Raw genomic sequence first — 21,184 nt, forward strand, 5'->3', positions numbered from 1 at the left:
TTAAAACTATTCTGAGCAAAATTACCTTATCTTTTTCTGTTCAGTTAAGTCACCCTCACTGACCAGCATGGCTGATAGCAGCCGAAGTGTAGAATTCGCAGATTTGGATTGGTTGTTCTTCATCCCCAACAACCACCGTACCAATAGTTTAATGGCTTGAACCTATTGAAAAACATTGAAATTACTGCAATATGTGCACACAGAATTTTTTTTCTGAATGAACACAGTTTCAAAATTACACAAGCAACTTGGCAAAAGGATCCTTGCAAAAATAGGTCTTATTGTTCTTGTGATCAAAACTGATCAATGTAGAAAATAACATCTTCTGACTAATGTTTTTGCTGTTACACATGAATGTGCAGACATGCATATCTTAACAATATTAGGCTTTCCAAAAACTAGTAATAGGTAGTATGGCTACAACTTATTGTCTCAGCCTACAATACCTTAGCAAGCACTTCCGGAGAGACTTCTTCATTTGGTGTCCACAATTTACCATTTTTCCCTCCAGGGAACTAGAGAAATGAGATATGAACATTTATTTATACAAAAAAGAATATGAATTAATAAAAAAAGAAACTTTTCAATAAATAACACTCCTTGTCAGCTGATGGTATAATCATGAGTTATAATCATATCCCTGAAAAAGGCTCATATTATTCTGCAACTTCTGCTAATAATTCATTTTTAAATAATTGATAAGTAACTACATGAATTACAAGTAAATAAAAGCAAAATGCTGCAGATACTGGAAATCTGAAATACCAGTCCCTTCCGCCTGGCTGAACTTGTTCTCTCTCTAAACAATTTCTCCTTTAACTTATCTCACTTCCTCCAACTAAAAGGTGTGGTTATGGGTACCTGTTTATGCCTGTTTTTTTGTGGGGTATTGTAGAACATCCTTGTTCCAGTCCTACTCAGACCCTCTCCCAAAACTCTTTCTTTCAGTACATCGATGACTATTGGTGCCACTTCATGCTCTTGTCTGGACCTGGAAAAATTTATCGATTTTGCTTCCAATTTCCACCCCTCTCTCACTTTCACATGGACCAACTCCAACACTTTCCTTCCTTTCCTTGACCTTTTTGTCTCAATTTCTGGTGATAGATCGTCCACCAATAATCATTACAAGACCACTGGCTCCAACCTCCATTACAGCTCCTCACACCCTGCTTTCTGTAAGGACTCCATCCCATTCTCTCAGTTCCTCCACCTCTGTCACATCTGTACCGATGATGCCGCCTTCCAAAACGGTACTTCTGACATGTCTTTTTTTTCCCCTTAACCATGGTGCACCCCCCCCCCCCCCACCCACTGTGGGTGACAGGGCCCTTAGCCGTGTCCAACCCACTTCCTGCATCTCTGCCCTCACCTGTTCCCCTCACTCGCAGAACCATGATAGGGTCCCCCTTGTCCTCACTTTTCACCCCACCAGCCTCCGCATTCAAAGGATCATCCTCCGCCATTTCTCTCCGTGACACCCTGATCCACTCCTCCATCACCCCCAACATCTCACCCACTTCCCACAGCACCTTCCCATTGCAATCGCAAAAGGTGCAACACCTGCCCCCTTTATCTCCTCCCTCCTCACCCTCTAAGGCCCCCAAACACTCCTTTCAGGTGAAGCAACGCTTTGCTTGCTTGCACCTCCTTCAATTTGGTCTACTGCATTTGCTGCTCCCAATACAGTCTCCTCTACGCTGGGGAGACTAAACTGCTTTGTGGAACACCTTCGCTTAGTCTGCAAGCATGACCCAGACCTTCCCGTTACTTGCCATTTCAACACACCATCCTACTCTCATGCCCACATGTCTGACCTTGGCTCTGCTGCAATGTTCCAGTGAAGCCCAATGCAAACTGGAGGAACAACACTTCATCTTCCAATTAGGCCTTCTGGACTTAACATTGAGTTCATCAACTTCAGACCATGAACTCTCTCTTCCCTCTTGACTCCTTTTTAAATCCTATTTTTATTTTATTTATTTTTCTATTTTATGATTTGCTCATTTTTTCAAATCCTTTTCCCCAAAGACCCCCTTCCCCCACAGGGCCATCTGTCACTTTTTTTATGTCTTGCTTACACGAGTGCTGACCCTTGTTCCAGTATTAACACCCTCTACTATCTTACATTTATGTCACTGTCAGCACCTTCTTTACGCTTCACCACTACCATTAACACTCCCTTTGTCTTGTGTCCATGACATCTATGTCAATCTCTCCTCAGCTGTCACCTATCCACCTGCTCCATCCTCTCTTAAACAGTATAAAATCCATCATATTTCTACTCTTTAGCTCTGAAGGAGAGTCATATGGACAGGAAACGTTAATTCTGTTTCTCTTTCCACAGATGCTGCCAGGCCTGCTGAGTTTTTACAGCATTTTCTGTTTTTATATTAACTGCAAGCAGCCCCATTACAGCAATCACACCATAGCAATCACTTCCAAAGATACTAATTTATGGTGGGGCATGCTTCCAGGTGTAGTCTCTTACCCAAGTGGCCATTATTCCATTGTAAGTGAAGATTGTGAGTATCATTACAATTGGGCCTAATCTTGTTCTCATAGCCACGCACGCACACTTCCAGCAAAGAGAATAGGTTTGGTACCCAAAAGTAGGAACCCCGACCGATTTTCTTCCAGGGACACGAAGGCCAAATATCTCCCAATAGCTACCCCGAATGAGATCAGTCAGGAGGGGTTCAGAAGCTTCTTTATTTATATAGATTGATAGCATATCAAACAACATTTTTAAATGTTGAAAACATAGAATTAAATAGAATATACTAAGAACTAACAGCTAGGTTTGATCATTTGCTCCAAACAAAAGAATATAAATATAAACATTCTTATAAAGCAAGAGATTGTATCGTGTTCAAGATTGAGTGCACCCTTTTGGTTCAGAAGATCATCTCATCATAGGATGGTTGCAGCACAGAAGGAGGTTGTTCGTTCTGTCAAGCTCATGTCAGCTCTCTGCAAGAGCAGTTAACTCGTCCCACTCTCCCACTCATTCCTCATAGCCCAGATTTTCTTTTCCCTTCAGGTGCTTATCCAATTCCCCTTTTAAAGTGTTATGATGCTGGGCCAGACCCCTAAATGTTTGGTAAAATCTAGTAACTTTGTTTAAAGTAGATGAAGTTTGATATTCAAGACACTTGCTAAGATAATAAAGCCACAAGATTCCATGGGCTTTGAACAAACCAAAATAAACTTTCCTATACAAGCTCAGAAAGATAAAACAATCTACAATATCCATCTTACATTCCAACATTCAGGGTTAATGAGATAAATGTGAATTAACAGGCAAACTGTGGTCTAACACCCACACTACACATTAAATAGCAAATGCAACCAAGGCAGATCCCACGAATTTCTCAGCAACCCACCTAGATGCCAGTAAATACTGAGAGTCAGCCAATCTCAGTGAAATACTCTCTTTCTCACACGGAATTCCAGTCTTCATCTGCGACGATCTTGCCTTGGAATTCTCTCCAAAAGTCGCTCTAACTTGAACGGCCTCAATGACGGACCACTATGGGGGGGTATCAATCTCGTCTCCTGAAACTCCACTGTCCTGGATTCCCGGGATTGCACTCCAGCGCCAACTCAAGTGAACTTCAGCTCTTTGGCTGCGCCAAGAACACTACTGCTTCAAAGGGTTTGTCCGGCCCAAAGGCCTGTAGCATGGAGTCACCAACCTTCTTAGATCTTCAGGGCTTCCCCTGAGTCCCCATTACGTAAAAGTCTGCCAATTGTAGCCCCTTATCTACTTGGGGCACTCTCTCTACTAATCTCTCTTAACTGGGACCTCTCCCTGTTGCCTGCTTAAGACTCTTCTTGATAATGGTGCCCCGCTTCTGGGTCACATGATCAGGATATTTTTTAGTGTTTTTGTTTTTTTTTTTTACACAGGTGCACTGAGCCCGTGTTCTTAGCCAAGAAACTTCAAAACACAGGATTGCGCATAAGGCGCCTGCACACTCAAAGCCTGTTAGGCCTTGAGCTCCAACCTCCTGCTCGACAAGGTGGCAAGTCGGATCTCGTAACAGAAGCCACCATTGGAAAAGCCTCCATCGCCTTTTCAGAAAGTGCATTCCAGATCTTAAAAGGCTGCTTTTGATCCTTTGTCAATGGGTAGTTTCTCCCTATCTACTCTGTCTAGACCCCTCAATTTTTAACACCTCAATCAAATCTCCTTTAAACTGCTTCTTCTCTAAGAACTATCCCAGTTTTTCCAATCTGTAACTGAAGTTCCTCAGCCATGGAACCATTCCCATGAAACTTTTCTGTACCTTCTCTAAAGCCTTCACATTCATCCTAAAGCGTGGTGCCCAGAAAAGGACAGAATACTCCAGATGAGGCTGAACCAGCATTTTACAAAGGTTCACCATAATCACCTTGCTTTTGTATTCTATGTCTCTATTTACAAAGTCCAGGATTTGCCTTTTAAACCACTTTCTCAACGTGGCCTACTGCTTTGAACTATTTGCGTACATATACCTCCAAACCTGTTTCAGCACATCCTTTACAATTCTTTAGTTTATATTGTCTCTCCTCATTCTTCCCACCAAAATGCACCACTTTTCACTTCTCTGCACTGAATTTCCTCTACCATGAGTTCATCCATTCCAGCATCTTGTCTATCGTCTTGAAGTCTAGCACTACCTTCCTCACAGTTGACTACACTTCAAAGTTTTATGTGATCTGCAAATTTTGAAATTGTGCCATGTACACTCCTGTCTAAGTCATTAATATAGATCAAGGGAAGCAGCAGTCCTATATCAATCCCTAGGGATCGTCTCTAGATACTCTCCTTCAGTCTGAAAAATAACCGTTCACCTTTATTCTCTGTTCCCTGTAACTCAACCAACATCATATCCATGAGCTTCAACTTTGCCTATCATGTGATACTTTTGGAAGTTCATGTACGTGACAGAAGCCACATTACTCTCATCGACACTCTTACCTCATTAACAAAACTAATCAAGTCAATTAAACACAATTTGGCTTTAAGAAGTCCGAGCTGGCTTTCCTTAATTAATCCACACTTGTCTAAGTAACTGTTAATTTTGTTCCAGATTATCGTTTCTAAAATTCCTCTCTGTGGTTCAACTGGTAGTTGCTGAGTTTATCTTTACAAGGTAGTAAGGCGGATCAGAAGGTTATGGCCAGTACCACTTCAATTTCCACCCTTACTTAATTTAGCGCTTTAGAATGCATCCTGTCTGATGACAAAGCATCATTTCAATATAGCCGGCCTTTCTGCTATGTGATCCTTATCAGATTTTAGTCCATCCACTATCTCAACGATCTCCTTTTTCAGCATGACCTCGGTAGCATCTTCTTCCTTGGTAAAGACAATTGCAGAGTACTTATTCAGCACCATGCCCTGTGCCTCCACATGTAGGTCATCTTTTTGGTCCCTAATCGCCAATAGCCCTCCTCTTACTACTCCTTTACAATTAAATGCCCATAGAAAACTTTAAATTCCCTTTCATTTTAGCTACTAGTTTCTCTTCATCTCTCTTCATCTTGTACTTTCGTTTTGCACTTCCTCTCTGAACTTAATATACTCACCCTGGTTTTCACTTGTATTATTTACGTGACATCTGCCATATACCCTCTTTCTCTGCTTCATCCTATTCTCTATCTTTTTCATCATCCAGGGAGCTCTGGTTTTGGTTGCTCTACCTGTACCCCTCACTGAAATACCCGAATGATCTCTTTAAAGAGGCCAGGTCAATCTCAACCCACTGAAATTAGTCCCACTCCAATTAATTGTTTTTATGCGACATTGCTCCTTGTCCTTTTTTATAGCTAATCTAAACCTTATGATTCCATGGCCATTGTTCCCTAAATGCTCCTCTACTGATATCTGATCCACTTGACCCATTTCACAGAACTAAATCCACCGAAGGCTTGTTGGGCTGAAAACGCACTGATGTAGAAAATTCTCCTGAACATACTTTAGAACCTCTTGCCCCTCTCTGCCCCTGATACTATTACTATCCCAGTCTGTGTTATGAGAATTGATTATCACCAAGCTGTCGTCCTTGCACCTTTTTAATTTCCATGCAAATTTGGTCCTCTATATCTTTCCGGCTAGTTGGTGGCCTATAGAATACACTAGTATAATGGCACCGCTATTGTTTCATAACTTTAATAACATGGATTCTGTCCTTGCCTCGCCAGGAAATCCCCTCTCTCCAGCACTGTAAAGTTCTCCTTTATCAATCCCACCGCTATCCTCCCTTTTTTGCTTTCCCTATCTCTTCTTAACACACAGGAATATTTAGTAGCTGGATCTCCGTTGTCACCTTAACTTCATATTCCTATGTGGCACATGCAGCTCACTAACCTTTTTTGCTATGCCGTGTGTTTACCTAAGTGCACCGTAAACCTTAGACTGTAGGAATAGATTTAATCCTTGGCTTAAACGGTCAGGGAGAATACTAACAAATTAATTAATAATGCTCTTTTCATCTACCAATGGTAGACCACTCCTGATCTATCAATGGCTCAGGTAAAGTCATTTATTTCCATTGTCTTTATGCTTATACCAGCAAGATTACTGAGTAACACCATGACATATCACCTGTAGAGAGGTAGGAATCTGCATTCATGCAAAGAGCCTATAAGCTTTACAAATTTAAAACTGGATAATAACTCAGTGAAGGTTGATATAGCAAACATAGAGTTACTAATAGTACTAAATATATGCTTAATTTTTGAATTCCAAGCAATTCCCTAGGACCTTTCTCAAGCAGCTTACCATAAATTCCATACAACAGGCTTGCTAGCAAAGGTTCTATTTATTCTTTCATAGGATGCAAGCATCGCTAGCAAGCAGAAGTCTAAATTTAATTACCCTCGAGAAGGTGGTGATCACCCGCCATCGTGAGCTGCTGCTGTCCAAATGGCATAGGTACACTCAGAGTGCTGTCATAGGAAGGGAGTTGATGCCAATGGAATGAAAGATTAAACACTAAACTGACGGGGGTGAGAAGGCAGGGGAGTGGCATTAGGAGAATTGCTCCTTCTGAGAGGCCGCAATGGCACAACGACCACCTTCTGTGCTGCAACCATTCCATGATTCTATGAAATTTGTAAAAATCTGGCAAATTTTCTCAGCAACAGTAAAGTAATTCACATGTTGGGCCCCAAGGTTCCTCAAACTTCCTGCTAGTATGCTGCTTTTACTCTGTTGGAATTGCAGCAGCATCTATAAACATTGTCAGTACCACAACAAAGTTAACGTCATGTAATGGCAGAAAGTCTGAGGTCTGGCAGACCAACTAACAAGATTATACTAATAATTCCGAATAAGCCAATTTCAACAGAAACCCAGGAGACAAGGGAAGTGAGTCTGAGTTTATGCGATGGAACATTTTTAACCTAACTGGTGATATTCACAGATTTCATAATTTAAACATCACTAATTTTAGTACAAGAACAAAGTAATGAAAGCCATCATGATCATCATACACAAGAAATAAAACTTGCACTTCAGCAATATCATAAAAAATTTCTAAACCAAATGCAAACTTAACATACCCTGTCATTCATAAGTAAATCTTTGACAATAAAATTTGCAACCACTGACTTCATTGGAGATGCAAACTGATCTGGTGCCAACATGGCAATGTGTCCCAAGGAGACGAGTGGTGTTATCAGTTGTTCTGGGGTGTCAGCATTTAGACTTTTGCTTAGTGGCTGGAGAAAACACAAAGTGTACATACACAGAATTTACAAAATGGCAAACTTCAGAAATCAATGGATCTCAATACCCCATTGAAAATGTACTTGTCCCTAGTTTTAAATGCTCAATAAGGCTGCAAAATTTATGCACTAATCTGAGCAGTTCAGATCTTAACTGAGCCCAAAATTATGCATGTTAACTTAGGGCTCATTTTCAAATAACTTACAAATTCAGGCTAAGCCAGATGGCTTTCTATTTCATGTCGAAACTATTATCAATTCAACATTGAATATTTAAGTCAAACATGAATCTAAACCCCAACTTTGATCTTCAACATATCCGTCTCATTATTGCTCACATCAGTAGCTCATGAAGGAGTGATCTATAAGAAAAATTATCACTCAGATTTTTAAATAATCATATAAAAATTATATTTTAGTCTTGGTGAACTGACGACTATCACCCTGCATGAATCTCACCAATGAAATCACCACAAGTCCTATTCCAGTGAAGACTGGAATCAAAGGCTGTGATTGCACCAATTACTTAATTTTACTCGCTGGAATACTGTACCTCAACTCCAGCGAATTACCCACAGGCATGGAGATGATCTGAACAGATGGGGAACTGTTCAACCTGCTCCACCTTCAATCCAAAACAAAAACCACTCCAACCTCAATCATAGGGCTTCAGTTTGCAGATGAAGCTTGTGTGCCTCTCACTCAGAAACTGAGCTCTAGGTCACTGTCGACTCCTCTTCCAAAGCATATGAGAAAACATACCTTTCACCTGAACACCCAGAAAACTAAAGTCCTCTTCTAGCCAGCTCCCAAAGCACAACACCACCCAGTCAATTAATATCAACAGCGAAATCCTGGAAAACATGGACCACTTTCAATATCTTGGGAGCCACGGTGAAAGTAGACAGAGATGATGAAATATTTCATCACCTCCCAGTGTGCCAGCTCAGCCTGCGGCCGACCGAGGGAAAGAGTATTTCAGGATCAGGATCTCAAACCCAAGACCAAGGTCATGGTTTGCTGGGCAGCAGTATTCCCCATGCTCCTATATGCTCTGGAGACTTAGGACAACCTACAGCAGGCACCGCAAAGCACTGGAGAAGCACCACGAGCAATACCGGTGTCTTTACAAGATCCTACAAATCCAGTGGCAAGAAAGGCAGTCCAACAGCAGCATCCTCTCCCATGCCAACTTGCTCAGCATCGACGCACTAATCACTCAAAATCAGCTGCGCTGCAGTCCTTGACACCAGACTCCCAAAGTAACTGCTCTACTTGGAACTCTGTTGCAGCAGCAGGCTCCCAGGGGGACAGCAAAAATGGTTTAGGGATGCCCTCAAAGCATCCCTAAAGGGGTCAAACACCCCCACTGACTCAACAGAAATCAAGGCAGCTCATTCAGGACTGCACTGAACACATCAAGAGACTTGATGGGAATGCACAGAGGTGAAGTCAAGGAGTTGAAAGGAGCATACAAACCTCCAAACAAAACATCTACTTCAAGTGCCACCTGCCCCACACGTAGCAGAGTCTGCACTTATCAGCCATCTCGGAACCCATTGAATCGGGGTAGAAACAAGTCATCCTTAATCCCAAAGGACTGCCAAAGAGGAACTGAAGGTCATCGCCCTGCCTGAACTTTCAGCATAATGTTCTAATGAATATACTTCAAGACGGTTTGCCATACTATTAATGCTCTCGTCTAATCACGCCAATAACTTATGCACAGTATGAGCAAAAAATTAATTATAACCAACAAAAAACTGAGTTTAGATACCTCAAAGATCTGTGCCAATTGTACTTCTTTGTTTGTGAAGATAGCATGAATGCAGTGTACAGCTTGCTTAGCCTGGCGAGGGGTGCCTCTCTTTGCTTTCTGATGCAGGATGGGAATGAGTGTGCTGCAACAAGAATAATCAATTACTTTATTAATAACATTTTGTAAGGTGACTATCTGTATTGCAAATTTCTAAGTTCACATTTAAGTTTCCTTTACGTTGATCACTCAACTTCCCAGTAATGTTAAGTTTATATAAATTCAGAATGATCTACCTCATTCTTTCAATTGGGGGAGGGGGGTAGGATCAAAAAAGGAGTAAAAACAGTGGAGAGTGTAATCGGAAGATCTTGCTCAGATATACAATTTACAGCTTTCCGGACTTAACATTGAGTTCAACAACTTCAGACCATGAACTCTCTCCTCCATCTTTACCCCTTTTTTAATCCAACTGTTTTTTTTTTCATTTTAATTTTACTTCTTATTTATTTATTGAATCCTTTATCCCCCAACCCGTCCCCACAGGGCCATCTGTCACTGGTTTCTATGTTGTGCTTTCAGAGTGTGCTGACCCTTGTTTTGCTATTAACACATTCTGCTCTTAACTTTATGCCATTGTCAGCACCTTTTTTAGTCTTTACCACTACTGTTAACATTCTTTGTCTTGTGTCCATGACACCTTTGTCAAATCTTGTCTTAGCTCCCACCTGTTCCTGACCGTTGAACTTTCTCCACTTGCTCCACCCCGTCTTAAACAGTATAAAATCCATCACATTTCTACTCTTTAGCTGTGAAGAAGTCATACAGACTTGTAATGTTAACTTTGCTTCTCTCTCCACAGATGACCAGCTGTGTTTTTCCAACATTTTTTGTTATTTCAGATTTCTAACGTCTGCAGTATTTGGCTTTCTCTAGTCTCTACATGTAACTAAAGATCCACATCCATAATATTGGTAGTATTGTGGAATTGTCACTGCACTGGTATTCCAGAGACCTAGGGTAATGCTCTGGGGACACGGGTTCAAATCCCACCATGGCAGTTGGTGAAATTTGAATTCAATAAAAAGCTGGAATTGAAAGTCTGATGATGATCACGAAACCATTACCAACTGTCATAAAAACCCATTTTGTTCACTAATGCCCTTTAGGGAAGGAAATCTGCCTTCCTTACCTGGTCTGGCCTACATGTGACTCACAGCAATGTGGTTGACTCTTAAATGCTCTCTGAACAAGGGCAATTAAGGGCAGGCAATAAACACTGGCCTAGCCAGCGACATCCACAAAAAAATATATTGTTCTAGTAAATCCCATCTGAACCATCAAAAAAGCCTGACATCCTCCCTAAGGTCTGTTGTTCAGAGTTGGAAATGACACATCTGGGACTAAAACAGTGATTTATAAAGGTTCAACATATTTTCCTTGTATTTGCACTCTATGCTTCTGGAAGTCAAGAATACGGTATATTCATCAGCTGTCTCAACTTACACTGTCATCAACAAGAAATTGTGTATGCATACCACTCAGCCTCTCTGTTCTTATTCCCCTCTTTAAAATTGGACCATTTAGTTTACATTACTCTACTCTGTTTCTACCAAAACACATCACTTCACACATATGTAAGAGAAACAAGCTTAGTTATACTGAGAAAGAGAGATCAGAAATAGGACGGAGAAAGATTATGACAACAGACTGAGGACCATTATGGTAACATACAAGCAAAAAAACGTAAGCATCTCAGATGGCGGGGAGGCAGTCATACCTACTGGAACATAGAAACTTAGGAACAAAAGTGGGCCATTTAGCCCGTCAAGTCTGTTTTGACATTCAATGAGACCCAGGTGTTCCAGCTCCATATCTGCCTTTGCCTCATATCCTGTAATATCTTTGGCTAACAAAAATCTAGCAATCTCACTTTTAAAATTAGCAATTGATTGCAACACTTGCGGACGAGAGCTCCAAACTTCAACCAGGCTTTGCGCGAAGAGTTTCCTAATTTCTCTCCTGGAAAGTCCAGCTCTATTTTTTAAGATTATGCCCTCTAGTCCTAGACTCCTAAACTAGCAGAAACAGTTCCTCCCAAAATAACCTATCTGCTCCACTTCATTTCTTGAAAACTTCAATCGAAACACCTTTTAACTTCTTAAATTCCACGGAATACAACCTTCTCCTTGTAGCTTAACCCTTGGAGGCTAGGTGTCATTCTAGGAAATCTATGTTGCACTGCCTCCAAGGCCAATATATCAATATACCCTTATTAATGTTTGGGTGCCTAGAACTGCTTGCAGTGCTCCGGGTGTGGCCGAACCTGGGCTTTTGGACAACTGAGGCACGACTTCTACCCTATTGTATGCTATTTGTCTAGATATAAAGGCCAGCATTCCATTAGCCTGCACCAACTCACAGGACAAACTCAGGAAACCTCCAGAAATCTTTGGCAAATTTGCAAGTCAACCTAACTAAATTGCTAATAAACCAATGGACTGTTATTCAAGGCTACTAACTTGACACTATTCATGGAGTTTACTCTAAACTAAACATGTTGACTTTATCAATCTTGAACACTAAGCAAAATATCAACTTTCAAGAGGTGTGCGTAACCATATAACATTAACCAGCAACAGGGTGGGTCTCCTGGAGTTGTTCTGATTGCCTAAGTGGGTCAGTGAATAATTTTCCAGACATTTTTCCTCATAATTGACCTGGGTTTCTATTAGGTGTTGCAAACATGGAACTGAAGACAAATTATTGACCTGGTTAGGAAAGTGGAAGGAGGCAGAGAGTAGGGATAATAGGCAGATAGATACTCCAATTGTTGGATGTGACTACTAATGCCCTGCAAGAATCTGTGTTACGCCTCAACTATTCACAATATTTACTAATGACTCAGATGATTGTATAGAAAGTCACATGTCCAAATTTGATGACACAAAGATAGGTATTTTGAACAGTGTGGATGGAAGCATAAAATCACAAAGAGATTTGATAGATTAAGTGAATGCACAAAATTATGGCAAATTAACTTCAATGTCGTCAAATGTGACATCATCTACTTTAGAGGTCAGAACAGGGTACTTTTTCAATGGTGAAATATGAGGAACATCATTCGTCCAAAGGGAGTTTGGTGGGGGTGGGTCCTAGCACATCGATCATTAAAATGTTATCAACAAATACAGAAAATAGTCAAAAAGCCTAATGGAATGCTGATCCATCTATCTGGGGAATAGAATATAAGGAGGTTGAAGTCATGTTTCAGTGATACAAAAGTGACGAAACAGTACTCCTCAATGTTGAGCACCACTAAGAAGCAGCACTGATGTCCCCCACCCAGAATGTACGCTGGATGGGGGACCTCAATGTCCAGCACCAAGAGTAGCTTGGTAGCACCATTACTGACCAAGCTGGCAGAGTCCTAAAGGACACAGCTGCTAGACTGGATCCTTGTCCTCACCAATCTACATGTTGCAGGTACATCTGTTGGTATTGGTTGGAGTGGCCACCACACGGTGGTGAGAGCATCAATCCAAAACAGGTACAGTTCTCATTTGAAAGAATTCAGTGAATCGGTGTCCACCAAATGAGCTGGCAGCCTGTTCTACAGATCCATAATTCGCTGGGAAAACAACTACATCGTAACATCGAACATATTTCTGCCCTTAGATAAGTGAGTTTATGAGCCTGGTCCTCAATTTATTTAGTTGAAGCAAACAGTCTACACAAACACAACCTATTGTCTTATTGTCCATGAGGAGCTAAGGATCATCAGCAACAGCAGAATTGCGCTCAACCACAATCTGTAATCTTACAGCACAGCATTTCCTCCACTCTATTACCACCAAAGCAGGGGATCAATCCTGGTTCATTAAAAAGTGCAGGAGGGCATGCCAGGAGTCGCACCAGGCACACCTAAAAATGAGGTGTCAACCTGGTGAAGCTATAACACAAGGTTACTTGCGTGCCAAGCAGCAAGTGACAAACAGAGCTAAGCGACTCAGGCCTATGTTCTGCAGTCCTGCTACATTCAGTCATGAATGGTGGTGGACAATTAAAAATTTACTGGAGGAGGCTATTCCACAAATATCCCCATCCTCAATGATGGGGGAGCCCAGCACATCAGTGCAAAAGGTAAGGCTGAAGCATTTGCAACAATCTTCAGCCAGAAGTGCCGAGTGGATGATGCATCTCACCTCCTCTGTAGGTCCCCAGCATCACAGATGCCATTCTTCAGCCAATTCAATTCACTCCACGTGATATCAAGAAACGGCTGAAGGCACTGGATACTGCAAAGACTATGGGCCCTGACAATACTCTGGCAATAGTCCTGAAGGCTTGTGCTCCAGAACTTGCCATGCCCCTTGCCAAGCTGTTCCAGTACATCTACCAGGCAATGTGGAAAACTGCCCAGGTATGTCCTGTACTCAAAATGCAAGACAAATCCAACCCAGCCAATTAACACTCCATCAGTCTACTCTCCATCATGAATAAAGTGATGGAAGGAGTTATCAACAGTAGTATCAAGTGACACTGACTCAGCAATAACCTGCTCACGTTCGCTCAGTTTGGGTTCCGCCAGAGCCACTCAGCTCCTGACTTCATTGCAGCCTTGGTCCAAACATGGATAAAAAAGCTGAACTCCAGAGGTGAGCCCAGAATGATGCCTCTTGACATCAAGGCAGCATTTGACCGGGTGTGGCATCAAGGTGCCCCAGCAAAACCAGAGTAAATGGGAACTAGCGGGAAAACTGTTTGCTGGTTGGACAGTCCTATTGAGCACAAAGGAAGATGATTGTGGTTGTTGGTGGTCAATCATCTCAGTTCCAGGACATCTCTGCAGGAGTTCCTCAATGTAGCGCCCTAGGCCAACCATCTTCAGCTGCTTCATCAATGACCTCCCTTCCATCATAAGGTCAGAAGTAGGGATGCTTGCTGATGATTGCACAAAATTCAGCATCATTTGTGACTCCTCAGAAACTGAAGCAGTCCATGTTCAAATACACCAAGTCTTGAACAATATCCAGGCTTGGGCAGATAACATTCACGCTACACAAGTGCCAGGCAATGACGATCTCCAACAAGAGAGAATCTAACAATCACCCCATGACATTCAATCGCTGAATCCCCGACTATCACCATCCTGGGGGTTACCACTGACCAGAAACTGAACTGGACTAGGCATATAAACACTGTGACTACAAGAGCAGGTCAGAGGCTAGCAATCCTGCAGCAGGTAACTCACCTCCTGACTCCCCAAAGCCTGTCCACCACCTACAAGGCACAAGTCAAGAGTGTTATGGAATACTCTCCACTTGCCTGGATTAGTGCAGCTCCAACAACGCAAAAAGCTTGACACCATCCAGGACAAAACAGCCCGCTTGATTGGCACCAGGTGCACTAACATTCACCTGCTCCACCACTAATGCACAATGGCATCAGTGCACCTCTACAAGATGCACTGGAAGAACTCAGCAAGCCTCCTTAGACAGCACCTTCCAAACCCACAACCGCTAGCATCTAGAAGGACAAGGGCAGCAGAAAGTTGGGAACACCACCACCCGGAAAGAAATACTTCGCTGTTCCTTCACTGTCGCCAAGTCAAAATCCTGGAACCATCTCTCTAACAGCGCTTTGGGTGTACCTATCACAGAATCACAGTGCAGAAGAGGCCCTTCAGCCCACTGAGTCTGCACTGACGTGAGAAACACCTGACCTACCTACCTAATCCCACTTACTAGCACTTGGCCCATAGCCTTGAATGTTATGACGTGCCAAGTGCTCATCCAAGTACTTTTTAAAGGATGTGAGGCAACCTGCCTCCACCACCCTCCCAGGCAGTGTATTCCAGACTGTCACCACCCTCTGGGTAAAAAAGTTTTTCCTCACATTCCCCCTAAACCTCCTGCCCCTCACCTTGAACTTATGCCTCCTTGTGCCTGACCCTTCAACTAAGGGGAACAGATGTTCCCTATCCACTCTGTCCATGCCCTTCATAATCTTGTACACCTCGATCAGGTCGCTCCTCAGTCTTCTCTGCTCCAACAAAAACAACCCAAGTCTATCCAACCTCTCTTCATAACTTAAATGTTTCATCCCAGGCAACATCCTGGTGAATCTCCTCTGCACCCCCTCCAGTGCAATCACATCCTTCCTACAATGTGGCGAGCAGAACTGCACACAGTACTCCAGCTGTGGCCTCACCAAGGTTCCATACAACTCCAACATGACCTCTCTACTTTTGTAATCTATGCCTCGATTGATAAAGGCAAGAGTCCCATATGCCTTTTCCACACCCCACTAACATGCCCATCTGCTTTCAGAGATCTATGGACATACACGCCAAGGTCCCTTTGTTCCTCAGAACTTCCTAGTGCCATGCTGTTTATTGAATACTACCTTGTCAAATTACTCCTTCCAAAGTGTATCACCTCACACTTTTCAGGGTTAAATCCCATCTGCCACTTATCTGCCGATTTGACTATATCATCCATATCTTCCTGTAGCCCAAGACACTCAACATCACTGTTAACCACCCTGCCAATCTTTGTGTCTTACTAATCCTACACCCCACATAGTCATCTATGTCGTTTATATAAATGACAAATAATAGGGGACCGAGCACAGATCCCTGTGGTATGTCACTGGACACTGGCTTCCAGTCACTAAAGCATCCTTCTGTCATCGCCCTCTGCCTCCTACAACTAAGCCGATTTTGAATCCATGGTATGAACTGCAGCACTTCAAGAAGGCAGCTCATCACCATCTTCTCAAGGGCAATTTGGGATGGGCAATAAATGTTGGTCAAGCCAGCAATGCCCACATCCCATGAATTAAAAAAAAAATACTCCTTGTTGAGACAAAGTACCTCAGTGCAAAGGACAAGGCTGAAGCATTTGCAACCAGTTTCAGACAGAAGTGCTGTGTGGATGATCCAACTTGGCCTCCTCCCACAATCCCCAGAACCACAGATGCCAGTCTTCATTCAATTTGATTCACTCCATGTGAGATCAACAGAAAGCTGAAGGCACTGAACTTTGCAAAGGCTATGGGCTTGATAACCTTCCAGCAATAGTACTGAAGATTTGTGTTTCAGAACTAGCCACGCCCCAAGCCAAGTTGTTTCAGTACAGCTACAACACTGGCATCCACCCACCAACAATGTGGAAACTTGTAAAAGGTATGTCCTGATCACAAAAAGGACAAATCCAACTGGTCAGTTACAGCCCCAACAGTCTACTTTCAATCATCAGCAAAGTGAGGGAAGGGCTAATCAACAGTGCTATCAAGCGGCACTTGCACAGCAAATAACCTGCTCACAGATGGCAGTCAAAATTATATAGATTATATAGATTTAAATTATATAGATTTTTCTTTTCCCACATATTTCCATTATTTTTAAATATTTTAAAATCTTTTATGCTCCCCCCACCCCAAGAGCTAAACCTTGAGTGCCCTATCACCCATTCTTAATTAGCACATTCACTTAGATAACATCACCAACTTTAACACCTATGTGTTCGTTTGTTCTGTTGTCTGTGACATCTTTTGATGATCTGCTTCTATCTATCACTGCTTGTTTGTCCCTACAACCACACCAACCCCCTCCACTTCTCTCCCCCTACCCAAAACAACCCCCCCCCCCCACCACCCCCACACACACCTTAAACCAGCTTATATTTCACCCCTTTCTTGGATTCACTCAAGTTCTGTCGAAGGGTCATGAGGACTCGAAATGTCAAATCTTTTCTTCTCCGCCGATGCTGCCAGACCTGCTGAGTTTTTCCAGGTAATTCTGTTTTTGACCTGCTCACAGATGTTCAGTTTGGGTTCTGTCAGGGCCAGTCAGCTCCTGGCCCCATTACAGCCTTGGTTCAAAGATGGATAAAAGAGATTTACTCCAGAGGTGAGGAGAGAGTGGCTGCCTTTAACATCAAGGTAGCATCTTGTGGCGTCAAGGAGCCCTAGCCATACTGGAGTCAATGGGAATCAGGAGGAAAACGCTTCATTGGTTGCAGTCATACTGAGTACAAAAGGAAGATGGTTATGGTTGTAGGAGGTCAATCATCTCAGTCGCATGATGTCACTGCATGAGTACCTCAGGGTAGTGTCCTAAGCCCAACCATCTTCAGCAATGATGTTCCCTCTATACAAGGACAGAGGTGGGGATGTTCACTGATCGTTGCACAAATGCACCATTCATGACTCCTCAAATATTGAAGCAGCCCATGCTCACATGGAGCAAAACCCAGATAACATTCAGGCTTGGGCTGATAAGTGGCAAGTTACAATTGTACCACTCAAGTGCCAGATAATGACCATATCCAACAACAGAGAATCCAATCATTTCCCCATGAAATTGAATGGCATTACCATTGCTGAATTCCTCCTCTATCAACATCCTGGGCATGACCATTCAGCAGAAACTGAACTGGATCAGCCATACGAGTACTGTGGCTACAAGAGCAGGTCAGAGACTGGGAATTCTACCACAAGTAACTCACCTCCTGACTCTCCAAATTATGTCCACCATCTACAAGGCACAAGGCAGGGTTATGATAGAATACTCTCCACTTGCCTGGATGAGTGCACCTCCAACAACACTCAAGAATCTCGACACCATCTAGGAAAAAGCAACCCGCTTGATTGGCACCCCATCCACCACCTTAAACATTCACCCTCTCCACCATCAACGCACAGTGACAGCAGTGTGTACCGTCTACAAGATGCACTACAGCAACTCAGCAACGCTTCTTCGACAGCACCTTCCAAACCAACGACCTCTATCACCTAGAAGCCTAAGGGCAGCTGATGCATGGGAATATCACCATCTGCAAGCACCCCTCCAAGCCACACACCACCCTGACTTGGAACTATATCACTGTTCCTTCACTATCGCTGGGTCAAGAGCCTGGAACTCCTTCCTAACATCACCATGGATACACCTACACCAAAAGGGCTGCAGTGGTTCAAGAAGGTGACCTTAAGAGGAATTAGGGACTCTCAAATCACACGAAGGATTTTTTAAAAAGCCCTTGTTACACCACACCTGGAGTAATGTGAGCAGTTTCAGATGCCACATCAGAGGAAGAAGATTGGCCTTGAAGGACATGCAGCATAGATTTACAAGAATGATCTCGCCCACAGTTAAATTCCGAGAGCTTTCACAAACTATAATTACATTCCCTGCAGTTTAGAATACTAAGTTGTCATTTAGTCAAAAGTTTCCAAAATATTCAAGTGAATAAACAGGGTAGAGAGAAACTCTCTCTGCTGGCTGAAGTGACTTGGAGGCGTAGTATAAAAATTAGTGCTAGACCTTTCCGGCATGAAATTAGGAAACAGTTCTACGTGCAAAGGGTGGTAAAAGTCTGGAACTCTTTTGTGAAACGCTGATTGATGCAAGGTCAATTTAAAAATGAGTGATAGATTTTTGCTACCCAAAAGATTTTAAGGTTGTACGACAGAGGTGGAAATCTGGAGTAAAGGAAAACATATGGAGTTAGGTCACAGGTTAGCCATGATTTCACTGAATATTGCAACACTCAATGTGTTAGTAACCTCTTCCTATTCTTTGGGTATTCCGCCTCTGCCAGGAGATTGCATGGCTTTTGGGTGCAGTGTTGAGTGATGCCCAAGGCAACTAAGGTTGGTTGGATGGACCTGACCATTTTTTATATACTCAACCCACAGTTAACTGGTTGTCATTCTGTTTAGTTTCACATGCATGCATGCAGAGAAACTTCACTGCTAGTGGCTGCCATTGGGTTGTGTTTGGCCCAATCTGAGTACAAAAAGCTTTGGTGTGATCAATGGATTGAATTACGGAATCCTTTGCCATGATTTGATGTCACTGGCTCCTTAAGAAAAACATGCATTTTTTCTCCAAAACCTAATTTTTACCCTCATTACTGCATTTGCAGGGAGCTCTGTTTCATGGTCAATATCTCACCCAGTTAGCAGATAAATTGTATAAACCTGTGTTTTAAATATAGCAAGTGAACTAGAAAAGAGCACCAAGAAGTCCAGTACTGGCTGAGAAGGGAAGCAGACAAATAGTAAGATGGACTTTGGGGAATGAACAAAAGTTGCAAAAGGCACACCATTAAAGATGACAAGAGTGATGGTCCACAATGGTACATAAAATGGGCATAATGGTACATATAATGGGCACAATGGTACATATAATGGGCAATATGAGTATATACAATTGAGAGAGTTAGAGTGTGTGATGGGAGGACAGAGCAAAGTGGAGAGCACGAAATGAGCTGGATGATTGGAGACAACTTGGGACAAGGTGGTAAAGCACCATCTGTTTCACATGGCTTTGTTTTGCTGCCAACATCTTCGCCAGATCCTTCCACTAAACCTCCTTCCATCTTACCTGTATCACTCACCCAGTTTTTGACCATACGGCCCACATACAAAAGAAAAGAAACATGGAAAACAAATAAAAGCCAGTTAAAACACAAGAAAGGAGAACAAAAACTATATGATGCAGATACAAAATGCAATGTGGAGCAGTCCAGTCAGGCCCAAAAAATCAAGTATCAGAAGACATGGCATACCCAATGACTTATTGAGGGTAATGTTACTAGACATCTAACCATGCACATACATAAAATTTTTCTACAATTGCATTATCTATAATTGACTACTTGGAACACATACAACTTCGCAAATTTTCTCTTGTAAAGAATGCTTTCTTCCAAATAGGGGACTTACGAACGAATCTGCAGAAGGTCTGTCTCTATTTTGTGTCCAGTGTTTCTGAAGATTTGAATGGCAGCTTCAGCTACTTTATCATCCTCCATCTTTAGACACTGCAAGAGCGATTCATATGTCTCTGAAGAGTGGAAGGAGGTGGGGTGTGTGAATGATAAAACCTGTAGGACAGTGATTGGGAGAAGATAATGAAAGATTTTTCAATTAACCTTTTCTTCTTTAACATAATGCCCTAATTTTTTTTGAATAAACCATTTTGCCAAAATAATTGTCTTCAACAGGGACTTTCATTTTAAAACAAAACCTAGAAGCTGATTCATTATGACTACAAATTTTTCAAAGTTTCATGATATAACAATCGAATTAGACGGCAAAGTGAAATTAGGTCAGCCTGCCAAAATACAAATACAAATTACAATTACAAAGACAAGGTCTTCACCCTTCCTGGAGGTGCTACACAAAGTACTGAAACTCAAAATTTAAACTGGTATGAAGTTTAGAGCTTTACGATCAGAAATTTTAATAGCGAATACCTTAAGCAGCTCCAAGCCTGCCCTGATTGCAGAATCGGGTGTCACACCTTCCTCTTCATCATCTGCAGTCCCTTCTATGGATTTGTTCATTAGTTTCACTAAAGAGCTGCAAAATGTACAAAACATCTGTAGTTTAACAGTTAAGGCTATTTGAATGAAAACAAGTGAATTTTAAAAATGCAGATTTTTCTGCGAACTGTGCAACTCCCTATGCAGTTTCCCTGTGCAGTTTCCCTATTTTCCTTCCACCTGTGAACATCTGTGGGTTTTTTGTGTTAATGGAGCGATGCAAATGCAAATTGTTTTAAGTACCAGAGACTGATTTGCAGGGTGTTGGATTAGATCATCCAGAAACCCATTTTATCATGCTGTATCTTCAAAGATGGGCAGACTAGTAATGTGCCTGATATTTCAGGAATTCTGGAGAATGAAAAAAACTGCT

At 42.2% G+C, this 21,184-nt stretch overlaps 1 protein-coding gene across 5 annotated transcripts in view; it reads right to left on the bottom strand.

Moving 5' to 3' along the window:
• The window catches only part of pds5a (PDS5 cohesin associated factor A), a 249,026-nt gene that overhangs the window by 56,487 nt on the left and 171,355 nt on the right, over nt 1-21,184 (bottom strand). For all 5 annotated transcript variants that reach the window (XM_041184444.1, XM_041184428.1, XM_041184436.1 and 2 more), the window contains 6 exons: nt 20,743-20,848; nt 20,210-20,370; nt 9,497-9,620; nt 7,555-7,713; nt 447-515; nt 26-162 (listed from right to left, as the gene is read on the bottom strand). In XM_041184444.1, the coding sequence (XP_041040378.1) occupies nt 26-162; nt 447-515; nt 7,555-7,713; nt 9,497-9,620; nt 20,210-20,370; nt 20,743-20,848 (756 nt within the window). The remainder of the gene's footprint in view (nt 1-25; nt 163-446; nt 516-7,554; nt 7,714-9,496; nt 9,621-20,209; nt 20,371-20,742; nt 20,849-21,184) is intronic.

This window comes from Carcharodon carcharias, chromosome 1 (genome assembly GCF_017639515.1).
Source record: "Carcharodon carcharias isolate sCarCar2 chromosome 1, sCarCar2.pri, whole genome shotgun sequence".
Taxonomy (NCBI): domain Eukaryota; kingdom Metazoa; phylum Chordata; class Chondrichthyes; order Lamniformes; family Lamnidae; genus Carcharodon; species Carcharodon carcharias.